The sequence below is a fragment of the Oncorhynchus keta genome, chromosome 1 (genome assembly GCF_023373465.1).
Source record: "Oncorhynchus keta strain PuntledgeMale-10-30-2019 chromosome 1, Oket_V2, whole genome shotgun sequence".
NCBI classification, from domain to species: Eukaryota; Metazoa; Chordata; class Actinopteri; order Salmoniformes; family Salmonidae; genus Oncorhynchus; species Oncorhynchus keta.
Window position 1 is genome coordinate 59,394,244 of NC_068421.1, and position 18,604 is coordinate 59,412,847.

At 42.4% G+C, this 18,604-nt stretch overlaps 1 protein-coding gene across 3 annotated transcripts in view; it reads right to left on the reverse strand.

Annotated features, from left to right (window-relative positions):
* LOC118389446 (DNA-directed RNA polymerase, mitochondrial-like) overlaps window positions 1-18,604 on the reverse strand; it is a 98,932-nt gene that overhangs the window by 61,194 nt on the left and 19,134 nt on the right. For all 3 annotated transcript variants that reach the window (XR_008147336.1, XM_035779356.2, XM_052529575.1), the window contains exons 5-6: window positions 12,872-13,058; window positions 2,832-2,981 (exon numbers count right to left, since the gene is read on the reverse strand). Coding sequence is in view for 2 of the 3 variants with exons in the window: in XM_035779356.2 (XP_035635249.1) it covers window positions 2,832-2,981; window positions 12,872-13,058 (337 nt within the window). In the remaining variant the exon portion in view is untranslated. The remainder of the gene's footprint in view (window positions 1-2,831; window positions 2,982-12,871; window positions 13,059-18,604) is intronic.

The window sequence follows — 18,604 nt, forward strand, 5'->3', positions numbered from 1 at the left end:
AGGAGGAGAGAGCCCAGCTGACACCGAGCAGATAGGCTGGCCTGGCCTGTAAAGGTGACTCAGCTCCCTCCTCAGGAGAGCCTCATTACAATATATTATCATGCTGCTCTGCCTGCTGTAAATGTTGCAGGACCACCAGGGACCCTCGTCCTCCGGCTCCCAGTCTGAAACATTGTCTGGAAATGCAGGGAGAGTTTAAACTGTAAATGCCAATGCCTGGCCCCAGACCACTGAGATATGGGGAGAGGGACACATCGCAGGAATAATATAGCTGATGTCTGGTGGCCTCAATGCATAATGTTCAAAGTTTTGACTGAAGTCTGGACACAAACTTTTCTCACAGATGACACTGACTGAACATGAAAAAAAAATACATCAACATCATGAAAATATATGATTTTGTCATTGGTAGTGCTGAGCGATTAGTGCTTTTTGAGGTTGGTTTGCGTCGTGCCTAAGAACAGCCCGTAGCCATGGTATATTGGCCATATACCACACCCCCTCGTGCTATGTTGCTTAAACACACACACACACACACACTTTAAAAATATATATATATTTTCCTTTATTACTGTCTAACCCTAGCACCCCTCCCCCAATTGGAGTAAACTAGTGAACAACAACCCTTAGGCCTGTATTTCCAGCTTATACATACTACATACATTTTATCGACAGTCTGTTTATTATTAGTTGTTATTAGTCTCAACCTTCAGCTCCATTCAACCCCTCCCATCTATCTCTTAACATAATCCATATTGGATTTCTATTTGGCATATATTTCTCAACTGATGTGATGTTTCACAAAAGTTCAGAACCTTTCTATTCTCATTGTTTCTACAGACTGTAAATTGAAAATATTATTTTTTGCTAAAAGTATTATTATATTATTGATCGATTGACTGACTTTTCAGATCACCCAGTAGTGCTATCTGCAGGGTTAGCTCCGGGTAAATATTGCAATTCTTCAGCCATTCCTGGACCTATGACCAAAAATAAGCTACATATGGATAGTATTTAAAAAAAAAGATCTAATGATTGTCTCTTTGCAGCTAAATCTGCAGAGCTGGGAAGGTTGTATCCCCCATATAAATAACATTATATTGGTTGCAAGAATTTCGTATAATAATTTAAATGGTAAAATTCTAAGTTTTGAATCTGGCATCATTTTGCGTATCAGTTCATAAACCATGTGCCATGGTACGTCAAAAATCTCTTCCAAACTATTTTGCAATCTATACTGCACGACTGTCAATTTCTTGGTCCTTAATAAATTAAACTGGTATACTTTTTTTATTTATCACAATTTTCTTTAACCAATTATAGTCTTTAATGCAGGGCTGACAGACAGGTTCCTTACTTTTTCCCCCTTCCACTTTCCTCTTCCATTTTTGCGGAAACGCTGCATATAGTTGGTTGTAATTTTGGGTAGAGCAGACATTTCCATATGTTTTTATTAGCTGCATGTGTGACATAACTCCACCAGTCCTATTTATGATATCATTTATGACGATTATACCTTTTTTTATTTTTTATTTAATAATATTTTTTAAATAAATTAATATATTTATAGTAACACACTGAAATACACTCTAGTAACACAGTATGGAATAGTAACACACTGAAATACACTCTAGTTTATTGCCTGCACCAAGCAATTATTTGGAACGGCAAGCAGGCAGAATTAAACGGGCCTATTTATATAATGAATATTAATTTGGAGGGCAGAAATGATTAAATATTAAAGCACTAGACCTCTCACTAAAGGCTTCAGTCATACAAAAGTTATACTGAATTCCAAACTGGTTCACGAGCAAATTAGTAAAACTGTCTCATGTTCAAGAATGGCCTTTTCCCTTTTATTCAGATTACAACCTCTCACTTACCGTTATTTGAAAAGTAAATCATCTCCCAAATATGGTTAACCTAACCACAATATTTGTTGTATTATTTGTTCTGTCTTTTCTGGTGGATTAAATTGAAATTGCAACCAACTTTCTATGGCTTGTTTTAAAAATAGCTGATTTCTTTTTCAAATAACTGAAAGTGAGAGGTTGTAATCTGAATAAAAAGAAAAGGGCCATTCTTGAACATTGGGTGAGACATTCCTACCAATTAACTAGAAAACCAGTTTGGATTTCAATATAACTTTTGTATGACTGAAGCCTTTAGTGAGAGGTTTAATGCTTTAATATTTAATCATTTCTGCCCTCCAAAGTCATATTCATTATATAAATAGGCCGTTTAATTCTGCCTGGTTTGCCGTTCCAAATCATTTAAAAAACTGTTTGCTAGGTGCAGGCAATAAACTATAGTGTATTTCAGTGTACTACTATTCCATACCGTGTTATTATAGTGTATTTCAGTGTGTTACTATTCCATACTGTATTAGTATAGTAGTATAGTTCAGTATTATTATTCCATACTGTATTCCTATAGTGTATTTATATTCCATGCTGTATTACTATAGTGTATTTCTATTCCATACTGTAATCCTATAGTGTATTTCTATTCCATACTGTATTCCTAGTGTATTTCTATTCCATGCTGTATTGCTATAGTGTGTTTCTATTCCATACTGTATCACTATAGTAGTATATTTCAGTGTTACTATTCCATATTGTATTACTATAGTGTATTTCTATTCCATACTGTATTACTATATTGTATTTCTATTCCATACTGTATTACTGTAGTAGTATATTTCAGCGTGTTACTATTCCATATTGTATTACTATAGTGTATTTCTATTCCATAATGTATTACTATAGTAGTATATTTCAGTGTTACTCCAGCTAGGCCAGACTATACGTGTAGGTGGCCAGTTTGTTTACCATCTTGGCCATGTGTGAGGTGACAGGCTTCATGGCCTCCACAGAGTGAATGGTGATGGTGCTGGCCTGCTCGATGCTCAGCTGACGGCTGAACCTCTCCTGCAGCTCCTCCAGGCTGAAGGCCATCTTGGGGTATTTAGCATCTGCCCTCTGAAACACACAGACAGAGCAGAGGATAAGGGGGGGCATAAACAGACTGGGATCTCCAGGGAGAGACTATTTCCTTGCATCATAGGAGAGATACACTAGAAGGGAGCCTACATTAAGCCTAAAGTCTATTATTAGACTTAATAGTTCTGGTACATCAATGTTTCCTTGTGGAGAATACACACATTGCTTTGATACATTTTGGAATGTGTATGTGTGTGTGTAAGAGTGTGTGTGTGTACAATCCTGGCCAAAGAGAGGGTATGTGTGTGTGTGTGCTGAATAATGAGGGACTGTGTTGATGGGTAGGGTTTTGTCAGGTCAGGGTGCTGAGCCTTACCCAGCCTTTTATCACTAGACGCTCAGCTCCACAAGACTATAAAGCAAAACAAATGGCTCATTATGCTCGTTGTTAAAACGTGTAGTCATGTCCTGTGTGCACCATCAAATTGTATTACTGTGAGCTGGTACCTTGACCGATTGGCATTTCATTTCCGAGATCAAAGTGAAAATCTAACTACAGTATAAGTCTTTACATAGGAGTGTGGATATTGCTAACACCTAGAATTAAATGGTAACACATTTAACGTCAATGTAGTTCTCTCTCTGTGTGTGTGCAGTGTGTACTTATATTTGTCCTACTTCACACATGTACAAGTGGGTGTTAATACATGCGTGTGAATTGGAAATGTGTTTTTTGCATATCCCACTCTCCCTGAGACACCCTCGGAGAGCGGGGACACAGACAGGGTCTGCCATTCAATGGCGACCCTGGAGCAATTATGATTAAGTGCCTTGCTCAACAGCACAAACAGATTTTTCAACATGTCGTCTCAGGGATTTGAACCAGCGACCTTTTGCCCACTGGCCCAACAGGGTGGGTGTGTTTAGTGCTTGGAGTGATGGCACAAAATGGACTAAGGCCCATGCCATCATTCCCCCTGTGCCTGCAGTCACCTGACAGAGACAAATACGGAGGAAACGAGGGCACAAACTAATGCAAACCAAACTCACAAAGCCTTAATTTAAACGGCCAGTAGATATGCAAATTACCTTCCATCCCATCACCCTCCCTGTGGCTAATTAAAAAATAACTATGCTTATATCGTTATGTGCTGCTGCTTTAAGCTTAACCAGCACCAAAGGTATGGCAGCCACCCAATTAAAAAACCCATATAGACTCATTATATAAATACAGAGCTGGCTAAGTGGTCCAGCAGGAAGGGTACTGAGTAGACCTACATACTGAGAGGTCCGGTGTGCTTATACATGTTGTCATTTATTATTGAAAGAGGACGTCAGTGGCCTGTGCAAGGACAACTGGGTATTATCAGAAAACATATTACATAGGGGTTGATGCTTTATTAACCCAGGAGACAAACACTAAATCTGTCCTCAAGAGAAGAGACTGCACGCTATTGGACCGCAGCCAAAACAAAGCTAAAGGTTACCCGGGAGATAAATCACTTGGGCATTGGCTCTGCTGCACTACATAATGGCAAAATACTACCTTCTCTGTGGAGTAGATGTGCTCTTAATCTTTTTTTTAAGAGCAAGCTTTGCTGCTGAGAAACGACAGGATATATACTGACATATATAGACATCTCTGTGTAGGTCTCAGACATTGTGTTTCAGCTTGACTATGGCAGTTCATGCTGGGCCAAGAGAGGGGACTGAATAATAAGCATTTGTTCATGTGTATTGTTGTTTGCGTGAGAAGAAGTGAGTCAGATGCTTGTTGCTGCCCAGGGGCTGTGAGATTGTCCAGAGAGGGAGTAGTGTCATGCGATGCCCGGCTTTCAGCACAGGCTGGAATGGGACAACTACCACGCCTCTCCCACTGTCTTTCTCTTCCTCCTCCTCACTGTCTGTTTTCAAGGGCCCCTGGAAAAGACTTATCTGTCAGCTAAGCCACAGCCCAGGGCAGGAGAGGGAATCAAAATGAATGACCACTAAGAAGGCTGTGTGCTTTATAAGAATAAAAACACAAACTCTTCAATGACAATGTCTAAATAGTAGACCAAACTGCATTTGCTAAAACTTCATACATATTCCAAATAGTACATTACACAAATAATATTTTAACGAGCTTATGCCGACAGTAATTGAGACTACTCATGAGACAGTGTTATGAAACCTTGGCACAACAACTCTCTCTCTCTCAGCCAGTACTCAATTATGAAAGCAGAAGCAGATTGTAAATGTTGCAGACCTCTGGTGTTTGCAATGCACCTTAGCCTATTCCCTATTTAGTACACTACTTTCGACCAGAGCCCCAAGGCTCTGTACAGTGAATAGGATGCCACTTGGTACGTATAGCCTACAGTTGAAGTCGGAAGTTTACATATACCTTCGCCAAATACATTTAAAAAGGTAGCCTTTCAGGTTGCCTTCCACAAGCTTCCCACAATAAGTTGGGTGAATTTTGGCCCATTCCTCCTGACAGAGGTGGTGTAACTGAGTCAGGTTTGTAGGCCTCCTTGATCGCACACGCTTTTTCAGTTCTGCCCACAAATTTTCAAAAGGATGAGGTCAGGGCTTTGTGATGGCCACACCAATACCTCGACTTTGTTGTCCTTTAGCCATAACTTTGGAAGTATGCTTGGGGTCATTGTCCATTTGGAAGACCCATTTGCGAACAAGCTTTAACTTCCTGACTGATGTATTGAGATGTTGCTTCAACATAATTTCCCTTCATAATGAAGCCATCTATTTTGTGAAGTGCACCAGTCCCTCATGCAGAAAAGCACCACCACAACATGATGCTGCCACCCCCGTGCTTCAAGGTTGGGATGGTGTTCTTCGGCTTGCGAGCCTCCCCCTTTTTCCTCCAAACATAACAATGGTCATTATGGCCAAACAGTTCGAATTTTGTTTCAGCAGACCAGCGGACATTTCTACAAAAAGTACAATCTTTGTTCCTTGCTGAGCGGCCTTTCAGGTTGTGTCGATTTTGGACTCGTTTTACTGTGGATATAGATACTTTTCTACCGGTTTCCTCCAGCATCTTCACAAGGTCCTTTGCTGTTGTTCTGGGATTGATTTGCACTTTTCGCACCAACGTACGTTCATCTCTAGGAGACAGAACGCGCCTCCTTCCTAAGCGGTATGAAGGCTGCGTGTTTATACAACAACCTGCCCGCTTGACCCTATCCCCTCCTCTCTTCTCCAGACCATTTCCGGAGACCTTCTCCCTTACCTCACCTCGCTCATCAACTCATCCCTGACCGCTGGCTACGTCCCTTCCGTCTTCAAGAGAGCGAGAGTTGCACCCCTTCTGAAAAAACCTACACTCGATCCCTCCGATGTCATCAACTACAGACCAGTATCCCTTCTTTCTTTTCTCTCCAAAACTCTTGAACGTGCCGTCCTTGGCCAGCTCTCCCGCTATCTCTCTCAGAATGACCTTCTTGATCCAAATCAGTCAGGTTTCAAGACTAGTCATTCAACTGAGACTGCTCTTCTCTGTATCACGGAGGCGCTCCGCACTGCTAAAGCTAACTCTCTCTCCTCTGCTCTCATCCTTCTAGACCTATCGGCTGCCTTCGATACTGTGAACCATCAGATCCTCCTCTCCACCCTCTCCGAGTTGGGCATCTCCGGCGCGGCCCACGCTTGGATTGCGTCCTACCTGACAGGTCGCTCCTACCAGGTGGCGTGAATCTGTCTCCTCACCACGCGCTCTCACCACTGGTGTCCCCCAGGGCTCTGTTCTAGGCCCTCTCCTATTCTCGCTATACACCAAGTCACTTGGCTCTGTCATAACCTCACATGGTCTCTCCTATCATTGCTATGCAGACGACACACAATTAATCTTCTCCTTTCCCCCTTCTGATGACCAGGTGGCGAATCGCATCTCTGCATGTCTGGCAGACATATCAGTGTGGATGACGGATCACCACCTCAAGCTGAACCTCGGCAAAGACGGACCTGCTCTTCCTCCCGGGGAAGGACTGCCCGTTCCATGATCTCGCCATCACGGTTGACAACTCCATTGTGTCCTCCTCCCAGAGCGCTAAGAACCTTGGCGTGATCCTGGACAACACCCTGTCGTTCTCAACTAACATCAAGGCGGTGGCCCGTTCCTGTAGGTTCATGCTCTACAACATCCGCAGAGTACGACCCTGCCTCACACAGGAAGCGGCGCAGGTCCTTATCCAGGCACTTGTCATCTCCCGTCTGGATTACTGCAACTCGCTGTTGGCTGGGCTCCCTGCCTGTGCCATTAAACCCCTACAACTCATCCAGAACGCCGCAGCCCGTCTGGTGTTCAACCTTCCCAAGTTCTCTCACGTCACCCCGCTCCTCTGCTCTCTCCACTGGCTTCCAGTTGAAGCTCGCATCCGCTACAAGACCATGGTGCTTGCCTACGGAGCTGTGAGGGGAACGGCACCTCAGTACCTCCAGGCTCTGATCAGGCCCTACACCCAAACAAGGGCACTGCGTTCATCCACCTCTGGCCTGCTCGCCTCCCGACCACTGAGGAAGTACAGTTCCCGCTCAGCCCAGTCAAAACTGTTCGCTGCTCTGGCCCCCAATGGTGGAACAAACTCCCCACGACGCCAGGACAGCGGAGTCAATCACCACCTTCCGGAGACACCTGAAACCCCACCTCTTTAAGGAATACCTAGGATAGGATAAAGTAATCCTTCTCACCCCCCTTAAAAGATTTAGATGCACTATTGTAAAGTGGCTGTTCCACTGGATGTCATAAGGTGAATGCACCAATTTGTAAGTCGCTCTGGATAAGAGCGTCTGCTAAATGACTTAAATGTAATGTAAATGTATACTTGCGTACTATTGTTTGTACAGATGAACTGGTACCTTCAGGCGTTTGGAAATTGCTCTCAAGGATGAACAAGTACAGGTCTACAATTGGCTGATTTCTTTTGATTTTCCCATGATGTCAAGCAAAGAGGCACGGAGTTTGAAGGTAGGCCTTGAAATACATCTACATGTACACCTCCAATTGACTCAAATGATGGCAATTAGCCCATCAGAAGCTTCTAAAGCCATGACATAATTTTCTGGAATTTCCAAGCTGTCAATTTAGTGTATGTAAACTTCTGACCCACTGGAAACGTGATACAGTGAATTATAAGTGAAATAATCTGTCTGTAAACAATTGTTGGAAAGATTACTTGTGTCATGCACAAAGTAGATGTCCTAACAGACTTACCAAAACTATAGTTTGTTAACAAGAAATTTGTGGATTGGTTGAAAAACAAGTTTTAATGACTCCAACCTAAGTGTATGTGTAAAGTGTAAACTTCTGACTTCAACTGTATGTTGTTTGACCTGTTTTACATGTAGTCAGCTGCACAGTATTCTGTTGACCTTTTCTGGATATGATAGATAATATGCTGTCCTGGTACACCCTACCCAGCCCTGTTAGTTACACAGGAAGTAGGTGTAAAAAAAAAAAAAAAAAAAAAATCAGTATTCCTTCAAAAAAAAAAAAGGTTGGATGTGTGACTATTAAATAATTATTCAACAGCAGTAGATAAGATTGTTCTGGCTCTGAGGCGGCCTAGAATGCCCTACTGTTGTGTCAAATGGACAATGCACCAATCCTTTCCCACCTGGCATGGTATAATTTGATACAGAATATTTTCTTAATTTATAGACCAATGAAACGTTGATAAATAGGCAATGGAAATGTTACATGTATTTGTTTCTATTTTAATGACAGTCAATTTTATACGAATCGCATAGCTGTCTCTCTCCTTCATACTTTCCTTGTCAATTCATTATCTTATAGCGTACTTTCGGAAAGCCTAAGGTAGGACTAGGTTTTTTCATAAGTTTTAAGGAAAGGATAAATATTTGCTTGTGTCTGACATACGCTGGTTGCTTTGATTGACGGGTCCTTTTACGGGGGTGTGCGTGTGTGGGTTCGCTGATTCTATCTACAGGTCAAAATTTTTAGAACAGCTACTTTTTCTTTATTTTGACTATTTTCTACATTGTGTAATAATAGTGAAGACATCAAAACTATGAAATAACACATATGGAATCATGTACTAACCAAAAAAGTGTTAAAAAAATCCAAATATATTTTATATTTGAGATTCTTCAAATAGCCACCCTTTGCCTTGATGACAGGTTTGCACACTCTTGGCATTCTCTCAACCAGCTTCATGAGGAAGTCACCTGGAATGCATCTCAAATAACAGGTGTGCCTTCTTAAAAGTTAACTTGTGGAATTGCTTTCCTTCTTAATGCAATTCAGCCAATCAGTTGTGTTGTGACAAGGTAGGGGGGTATACAGAAGATAGCCCTATTTGGTAAAATACCAAGTCCATATTATGGCAAGAACAACTCAAATAAGCAAAGAGAAATGACAGTTCATCATTATTTTAAGACATGAAGGTCAGTCAATACGAAACATTTCAATTACTTTTCCTCAAGTGCAGTTGCAAAAACTATCAAGCGCTATGATGAAACTGGTTCTCATGAGGACCGTCACAGGAGTGGAAGACCCAGAGTTACCTCTGCTGCAAAGGATAAGTTCATTAGAGTTACCAGCCTCAGAAATTGCAGCCCAAATAAATGCTTTACAATGTTCAAGTAACAGACACATATCATCGGTGGAAATTTGTCATTTGTTCTGGAGTCCAAATTTGAGATTTTTGGTTCCAACTGCTGTGTCCTTGTGAGACGCGGTGTGGGTGAATGGATGATCTCCACATGTGTGATTCCCACGGTAAAGCATGGAGGAGGAGCTGTTATGGTGTGGGGGTGCTTTGCTGGTAACACAGTCTGTGATTTATTTAGGATTCAAGGCATACTTAACCAGCATGGCTACCACAGCATTCTGCAGCGATACGCTATCCTATCTGGTTTGGGCTTAGTGGGACTATCATTTGTTTTTCAACAGGACAATTACCCAACACACCTCCAGGCGGTGTAAGGGCTATTTTACCAAGGAGAGTGATGGAGTGCTGCATCAGATGACCTGGCCTCCACAATCACCCGACCTCAACCAAATTGAGATGGTTTGGGATGAGTCAAACCACAGAGGAAAAGCAGCCAACAAGTGCTCAGCAGGCAGGGAAGCCTAGTGGTTAGAGCGTTGGGCTAGTAACCGGAAGGTTGCAAGTTCAAATCCCTGAGCTGACAAGATACAAATCTGTCGTTCTGCCCCTGAACAGGCAGTTAACCCACTGTTCCTAGGCCGTCATTGAAAATAAGAATTTGTTCTTAACTGACTTGCCAAGTTAAATAAAGGTAAAATAAAAATTAAAAAAAATGTGGGAACTCATTGAAGAATTCCAGGTGACTCTGGTTGAGAGAATGCCAAGTGTGCAAAGCTGTCATCAAGGCCAAGGGTGTTTAACCCTTTTTTGGTTACTACATGATTCCATATGTGTTATTTCATAGTTTTGATGGCTTCACTAGTATTCTACAATGTAGAAAACAGTCAAAATAAAGAAAATCCCTTGAATGAGGAGGTGTTCTAAAACTTTTGACCAGGGTAGTGTAAGTCCATTCAGAAAGTTTCCTGAAGTAGCCTGTCTGGACTCCATCTCTTTAATAAGAATCAAACACTCCTGTCATGATTTAATCTTGTAAAAAGGCCTGTTTTCAGTCACTTACGCTACATAATTTCTCTCATTATGGCATCTGCTCTGACGGAACATATGCCAAGGCGACTGCCATTGAATGACCAGCAGGGTTTGTGACGTTACGCAAATATTTTTGGAAATTTTAAAGAAACCATCGGACTTCATGTGAATGGAGTTTTGCGTCAAAATAGGATCTGTGTTTTTTTTCATTAAAGCCAACAGACAAGGGCAAGATGGGCATATAGCTTTATTTTGACTCCGTATATGAAAAATGCGACAGCTCCTTTCCAACCTGCCATTTCTTATTTAATAGATTCATATTTATAAGTAATAAACTGAATAACAATAATGAAATGCCATGATAATAACGAAGTGTAATGGCTTGTTTCAAAAAGGTTATATTAAGAAGTATATGCATGTAATCAAGTGTACAAAGAATTGTGAAGTCCCCTAAAAAGACAAACAGTAACATATATTTAAACAAAATGGACACATCGAGAAAAACAAATGGAAAATGGAAAGAAAAGGAAAATCAGCAACAAAGTGTAATGCAATAGTGAAATTCCACATTTCTTTTGAGTCTGATAGCCTATGTGTTAAATTGTGTCAATACAAAAATGTTACAATCCTCTCCAATCAGAGATTTCTTAATTTGTATACTAGACTAATATTTAGCGGTAATAACTTAAATAATAATAATGAAATGCTACTGATAATAACTAAGTGTAACTGTAATAGTGACGTTGCAGAGAAAATCCACGGTTATGTTGGTGACCGTGTACATTGGCCTAGGGAATTACTGTAACATCAAATTCCAAGACCGTCAGAGACCTAACAGGAAGAGAGAGCCAGGCATATCATTACTGGCATGGCACCCTGCAATATGTCAGCCTGACAAATCATGTAAGTAGGGTTGGGATTTGCCAGGGACCTCACAATACCATATCATCTCAATACTTGGGTGCCTTTAGGATATGTATTGCGATTCTATATGTATTGCGATTCGATACTGTGATCAATGCTCCAAACAAGAGGGAGCGAAGATAAAAGGTAAGGAAATAGGCATGGAAGGAAATAGGCATGGAAATAGAAGTGCTGAATGCAAATTGGCTGCCTATTTAAAAAGATAATGGAGAACAAGCTATGAAGGAAAATATTGGCGTTTTGGTGCAGGTACAGCCAAAAAGCACAAAAATAATATTGCAATATTGTCAAAACAATACGATCGATCGTCAAAAATAATATCCCGATATGTAACTATATCGATTTTTTTCTCCAGTAACAAAATATAAGAGAATGAACGTGGGCCAGCCCTGCTAAAAACACAACTGTGTACTGTACTGGCTGGAAATGAATCGTGTGAGGAGAGCAGCGTTTTGCCACCACGTCTAAAAATGGATATCATTATACATGAAAGGAGGAGTGACAATCATATCATTCTGCTGCTAGTGCTAGGGTCTCCTGGCTGGCATATTCCTCATTCACACTGCTGCTCCAACTCTACAGTCAGCCCAGCTAAACACCTATTTAACACCCACTTCATCACTAGTCCTAGAACCCTACTTTGTCAGTTGTTGTTTTTCTATGATGATGTCATCATCAATAAATTCATCAAGCTTTCTCTGTTCCCGAATATTGTTTTCCTTTGCTCTACCAACAGACTGTATGTAGGACAACAACATGAGGTCTAAAAAGAAGTGTACACTATGTTCAAAAATACATGTAGCTAATGCACCATGATTTCATAGAGCTTGTTATAGGACATAAAACACGACATAGTCCAACCACTGCTTTCAGAGAGGGCTCCAGGCATGAACTGAGAAGAAGCATGTTATGTGTCAGACAGCAAGGCAGTTGGCCAAAGAAACATTTCTGTCTCCAACAATGGAAGTAGTGTTCTATTCTGTCATTCTAGTCCAGTCTACTTACTCTAGATGTGATAATTATTCTATTTGACTCTCTTCTACTCTCCTCGTGGCTTGAGGCGTCTACTCTCCTCGTGGCTTGAGGCGTCTACTCTCCTCGTGGCTTGAGGTGTCTACTCTCCTCGTGGCTTGAGGCGTCTAGTCTACTCGTGGCTTGAGGCGTCTACTCTCCTCGTGGCTTGAGGCGTCTACTCTCCTCGTGGCTTGAGGCGTCTACTCTCCTCGTGGCTTGAGGTGTCTACTCTCCTCGTGGCTTGAGGCGTCTAGTCTACTCGTGGCTTGAGGCGTCTAGTCTACTCGTGGCTTGAGGCTTCTAGTCTACTCGTGGCTTGAGGCGTCTACTCTACTCTTGGCTTGAGGTGCCTACTCTACTTTACTCATGGTTCAACTTGTGTCCTACCTCTGTGTAGAAGTCTTTGACTAGTGGTGAGGAGCAGGTTTGCAGGATAGTGTTGATGCTGGACTGGAAGTCTGGTTGCACGGTGTGGATGGCTCTGAGCACCATGTCCCTCTCATCCTGCCTGAACACACAGTGACTGAACAGCTCGTCCACAGGCAGGCCATCCTCCTCCATCTGACGCAAGACCCTGAGGACAGACCAGGAAACACAGAAAATACACATTATTCCCTAAAAAGCTGAATTTTGCCATAAATATCCAGGCCTACGTCCAGATGACAAGTGCCTTGGGGGTAAAGGCAACGGATCGATTACAAGTGTTGAACACAATCTTTAGGTAATATGTTATTTGCTTGAAGTTCAAAGTTAGGAATGCACATTTATCAGTATAAAACATAGAAGTCAATATTTTGACCTTAGTCTTCATAAGGTGGGGCCAAGTGTCTCATACACAGTGTACAAAACATTAAGAAGACGTTCCTAATATTGAGTTGCACCCTCTTTTGCCCTCAGAACAGCCTCAATTTGTTGGGGCAAGGGCTCTACAAAGTGTTGAAAGCGTTCCACAGGAATGCTGACCCATGTTGACTCCAATGCTTCCAACAGTTGTGTCAAGTTAGCTGGATGTCCTTTGGGTAGTGGATCATTCTTGATAAAGGGAAAGGGGTGACAGGACTAAGATTGGTTCAGCTAGGAGTTTTGATGTAATTTCCGGTGACAACTTGTGGACTTGTTTACGTACTGCTGTGCGGTTTGTTGATAACGTTACTTTGCTACCTGTCAACTTTACAGTTTTTACTTTTTAATTACTGTTTTATATTTAAAACGCTCAACTATTTTCATTCAACTTTTTCACCCCGGATGCTTTATCTGGACATGGTACTACACGACCTCCGATGCCTTATAATTGCAGTCGCTGTACTCATAATATACAGGAGAACGATCGCCTTATGATGAGGATAGCCATGCTGCAAGCCCAGCTTCAGACGCAATCATTAGTCAAGGGTAAATAAAGTGTAGGAAAGTATGAAACAGTGTCTGTGCCACCAGTATAAATCCCCTCGGACAGTCCCCGCAGCCGGACAATTTTCTCATGGCTTCTGGAAGGAAATGCTGTAGGAATGTTCAACCGGTGTCACTCATTCAGACGAGAGAAACATTTTTTTTTTTCCCCGAGTCGGATTCAGAGGTCGAGCCTTCCCTGGTCTATCCTCCACCCGTTACAGGGTCTGAGATGCCGAAGCCTTCCACCATTAGCTCTGACAAATTGAAAACCCAAGTCATTGGTGACTCCATTACCCACAATATTAGACTTAAAAAGAACAATCCAGCGATCATACACTGTTTACCAGGGGGCAGGGCTACCAACGTTAAGGCTAATCTGAAGATGGTGCTGGCTAAGGTTAAAACTGGCGAGTGTAGAGAGTATAGGGATATTGTTATCCATGTCGGCACAAAAGATGTTAGGATGAAACAGTCAGAGGTCACCAAGTGCAAAGCAGCTAGAAAAGCAGATAGAAAGATGTGTCGGCATCGAGTAATTGTCTCTGGCCCCCTCCCAGTTAGGGGGAGTGATGAGCTGTACAGCAGAGTCTCACAAATCAATCAAATCAAATTTAATTGGTCACATACACATGGCTAACAGATGTTAATGTGAGTGCAGTGAAATGCTTGTGGTTTTAGTTCCGACCATGCAGTAATATCTAACAAGTAATCGAACAATTTCACAACAACTACCTTATACACACAAGTGTAAGGAATGAATAAGAATATGTACATATAAATATATGGATGAGCGATGGCTGTGTGACATAGGCTAGAAGCAGTAGATGGTATAGAGTACAGTACATACATATGAGATGAGTAATGTAGGGTACGTAAACATTGTGTAAAGTGGCATTGTTTAAAGTGAATAGTGATACATTTATTACCTCCAATTTTTTTATTAAAGTGGCTAGAGATTTGAGTCAGTATGTTGGCAGCAGCCACTCAATGTTAGTGATGGCTGTTTAACAGTTTGATGGCCTTGAGATCGAGACTGAAAAACAGCTTCTGTCCCAACTTTGATGCACCTGTACTGACCTAACCTTCTGGATGATAGCGGGGTGAACAGGCAGTGGCTCGGAAGGTTGTTGTCCTTGATTATCTTTTTGGCCTTTCCGTGACATCGGGTGCTGTAGGTGTGCTGGAGGGCAGGTAGTTTGCCCCTAGTGATGATGCGTGCAGACCTCACTACCCTCTGGAGAGGCTTACGGTTGTGGGCGGAACAGTTGCCGTACCAGGCTGGGATACAGCCTGACAGGATACTCTCGATTGTGCATCTGTAAAAGTTTGTGAGTGTTTTCGGTGACCAGAAATATTTCTTCAGCCTCCTGAGGATGAAGAAGTGCTGTTGCACCTTCTTCACCACGCTGTCTGTGTGAGTGGACCATTTCAGTTTGTACGTGATGAGTACGCCGAGGAACTTAAAACTTTCCATCTTCTCCACTACTGTCCCATCGATGTGGATAGGGGGGTGCTCCCTCTGCTGTTTCCTGAAGTCCACGATCATCTCCTTTGTTTTGATGACGTTGAGTGTTAGATTTTCCTGACACCACACTCCGAGGGTCTCGTTGTTGTTGGTAATCAAGCCTACCACTATAGTGTCATTTGCAAACTTGATGATTGAGTTGGAGGCGTGCATGGCCACTCAGTCATGGGTGAACAGGAGTACAGGAGAGGGCTGAGAACGCACCCTTGTGGGGCCCCAGTGTTGAGGATCAGCAGGGTGGAGATGTTTCCTACCCTCACCACCTTGGGGCGGCCTGTCAGAAAATCCAGGACCCAGTTGCACAGGGCGGGGTCGAGACCCAGGGTCTCGAGCTTAATGATGAGTTTGGAGGGTACTATGGTGTTAACTTCTTGCGGCGACCCATCCCGGATCCGGTATCGTGACTACGGCTCAAGCTCATTACCATAACGCAAAATGCTAAAAAATATTCTTAGAAATATTTAACCTCCACACATTAACAAGTCCAATAGCTCAAATGAAAGATAAACACCTTGTTCATCTACCCAGCAAGTCAGATTTCTAAAATGTTTTACGGCGAAAACATAGCACATATTTGTATTAGACCACCACCGAAACAAAAGACGAGAGGCAGCCATTTTGTCCCAGAAAATATAAATGATGATAGCTCCGACAGATAACGTCAGATAACAAGCAATAAACATGACTAAATATACATGTTCTACATATAGTTACAAAGATACACTTCTTCTTAATGCAACCGCTGTATTACATTTATTTTTAATGTTACAGAATTCGTACACTGGCTATACAATGAGACGGTGCTCAGATATTAGCAGTATGTCTCCTCTACGTTTGGAGTCCACAAATACCCAAAATAACCACATAAATATTCCCTTACCTTTGATGTTCTTCGATCAGAAGACGTAGAAGGAGTCATACTTACCCAATACATCGTTTGGTTTCACATTGTGTGTCTCTGTATTAGCATATGCTAACAGCTTCAGCTGAAATGCACCCAAAATGACTTCTGATCCCGCACTCTTGCGCATCAAAAATTCAAATTTACATATTATATGTCGACTAAACTGGTCAAACTATGTGCAGAATCAAGCTTTATGATGTTTTTAACATGTAAAACAATTATCAGCGCGAACAGACAAACCGCCTTCAATTGCTGTTCCTTGGAAAAGAACATGCCCCAAATCGGCCGCGCGCAATAGAGTGCATGTATTTGAGAGTGACACTAACATTTAGAGGTTAAATGCTGAGCTTCATCGATGAACAGCATTCTTACATAGGTATCCTCTTGTCCAGATGGGTTAGGGCAGTGTGCAGTGTGATTCCGTCATCTGTGGACCTATTGGGGCGGTAAGCAAATTGGAGTGGGTCTAGGGTGTCAGGTAGGGTGGAGGTGATATGATCTCTATAGTCTCTCAAAGCACTTCATGATGATGGAAGTGAGTGCTACAGAGCGATAGTTGTTTAGCTCAGTTACCTTAGCTTTCTTGGGAACAGGAACAATGGTGGCCCTCTTGAAGCATGTGGGAACAGCAGACTGGAATAGGGATTGGTTGACACACCAGCCAGCTGGTCTGCGCATGCTCTGAGGACGCGGCTAGGGATGCCGTCTGGGCCTGCAGCCTTGCGAGGGTTAACACGTTTAAATGTTTTACTCACGTTGGCCGCGGTGAAGGATAGCCTGCAGGTTTTGGTAGTGGACCATGTCAGTGGCACTGTACTGTCCTCAAAGCGAGCAAAGAAGTTGTTTCATCTGTCTGGGAGCAATACGTCGGTGTTCCCGACGGGGCTGGTTTTCTTTTTGTAATCTGTGATTGACTGTAGACCCTGCCACATACGTCTCGTGTCTGACCCGTTGAGCAATATACTGACGCTTAGCTTGTTTGATTGCCTTGGATCGCGCTTTCAGTTTTCGCGCCATCAATCCACGGTTTCTGGTTGGGGAAGGTTTTAATAGCCGCAGTGGATAAAACACCACCGATGCACTTGCTAATAAACTTGTTCACTGAATCATTTCAATCACTAGTTGAAAACTATTTTCTGCCCCTCCCAAGATTTCTGGGACTCACCCACAAACAGGACCAAGCCTGGCCAGCTGCTGAGGCGTGACGGACACCATCCTAGCTGGAGGGTTGCTCTCATCTTATCTATGAACATAGACAGGGCTCTAACTCCTCTAGCTCCACAATGAGATAGCCAGCTTAGTGGAGTCTGCCACTAGCACAGTCAGTGTAGTCAGCTCAGCTATCCCTATTGAGACCGTGTCTGTGCCTCGATCTAGGTTGGGCAAAACTAAACATGGAGGTGTTCGCTCTAACAATCTCACTGGAACAAAGACCTCCTCCATTCCTGTCATTATTGAAAGAGATTGTGATCTCACATTCCAAGGCAGTTATAATCACTGATCATAATCTTTATGTGATTGGCCTGACTGAAACATGGCTTAAGCCTTATTAATTGAATGTGTTAAATGAGGCCTCTTCTCCTGGTTACACTAGTGACCATATCCCCCATGCATCCCGCAAATGCGGAGGTGTTGGTAACAATTACGATACCAAATATCAATTTACGCGGTTCCCTGAATTCCTATCAGACCCTGTAGTCATGGCAAATAAGATTCAAATTTTTTGTGACTTTAATATTCACGAGGAAAAGTCCACAGACCCACTCCAAAAGGCTATCAGAGCCATCATCGATTCAGTGGGTTTTGTCCAACATGTCTCCGGGCTTACTCACTGCCACAGTCCTACTCTGGACCAAGTTTTGTCCCGTGGAATAAATATTGTGGATCTTAATGTTTTTCCTCATAATCCTGGACTATCGGGCCACCATTTTATTACGCTTGAAATCGCAACAAATAATCTGCTCAGACCCCAACCAAGGATTATCAAAAGCCGTGCTATAAATTCCTGTGCACCCCAAAGATTCCCTTCCAGACTCCCTCCACCTACCCAAGGACGTCAGAGCATAAAAATCAGTTAACCACCTGAGGAACTAAATGTAACCTTGCGTAATACCCTAGATGCAGTCGCACCCCTAAAAACAAAACAAATTTGTCATAAGAAACTAGCTCCCTGGTAAACAGAGAATATCCGAGGCCTGAAACAAGCATCCAAAAAGTTGGACCGGAGCCCCCACTGCTGCTTGATCATCCTATTTTTCCAATTTAATTGAGACGAATAAGAACAATCCCCTCAAAAATTGAT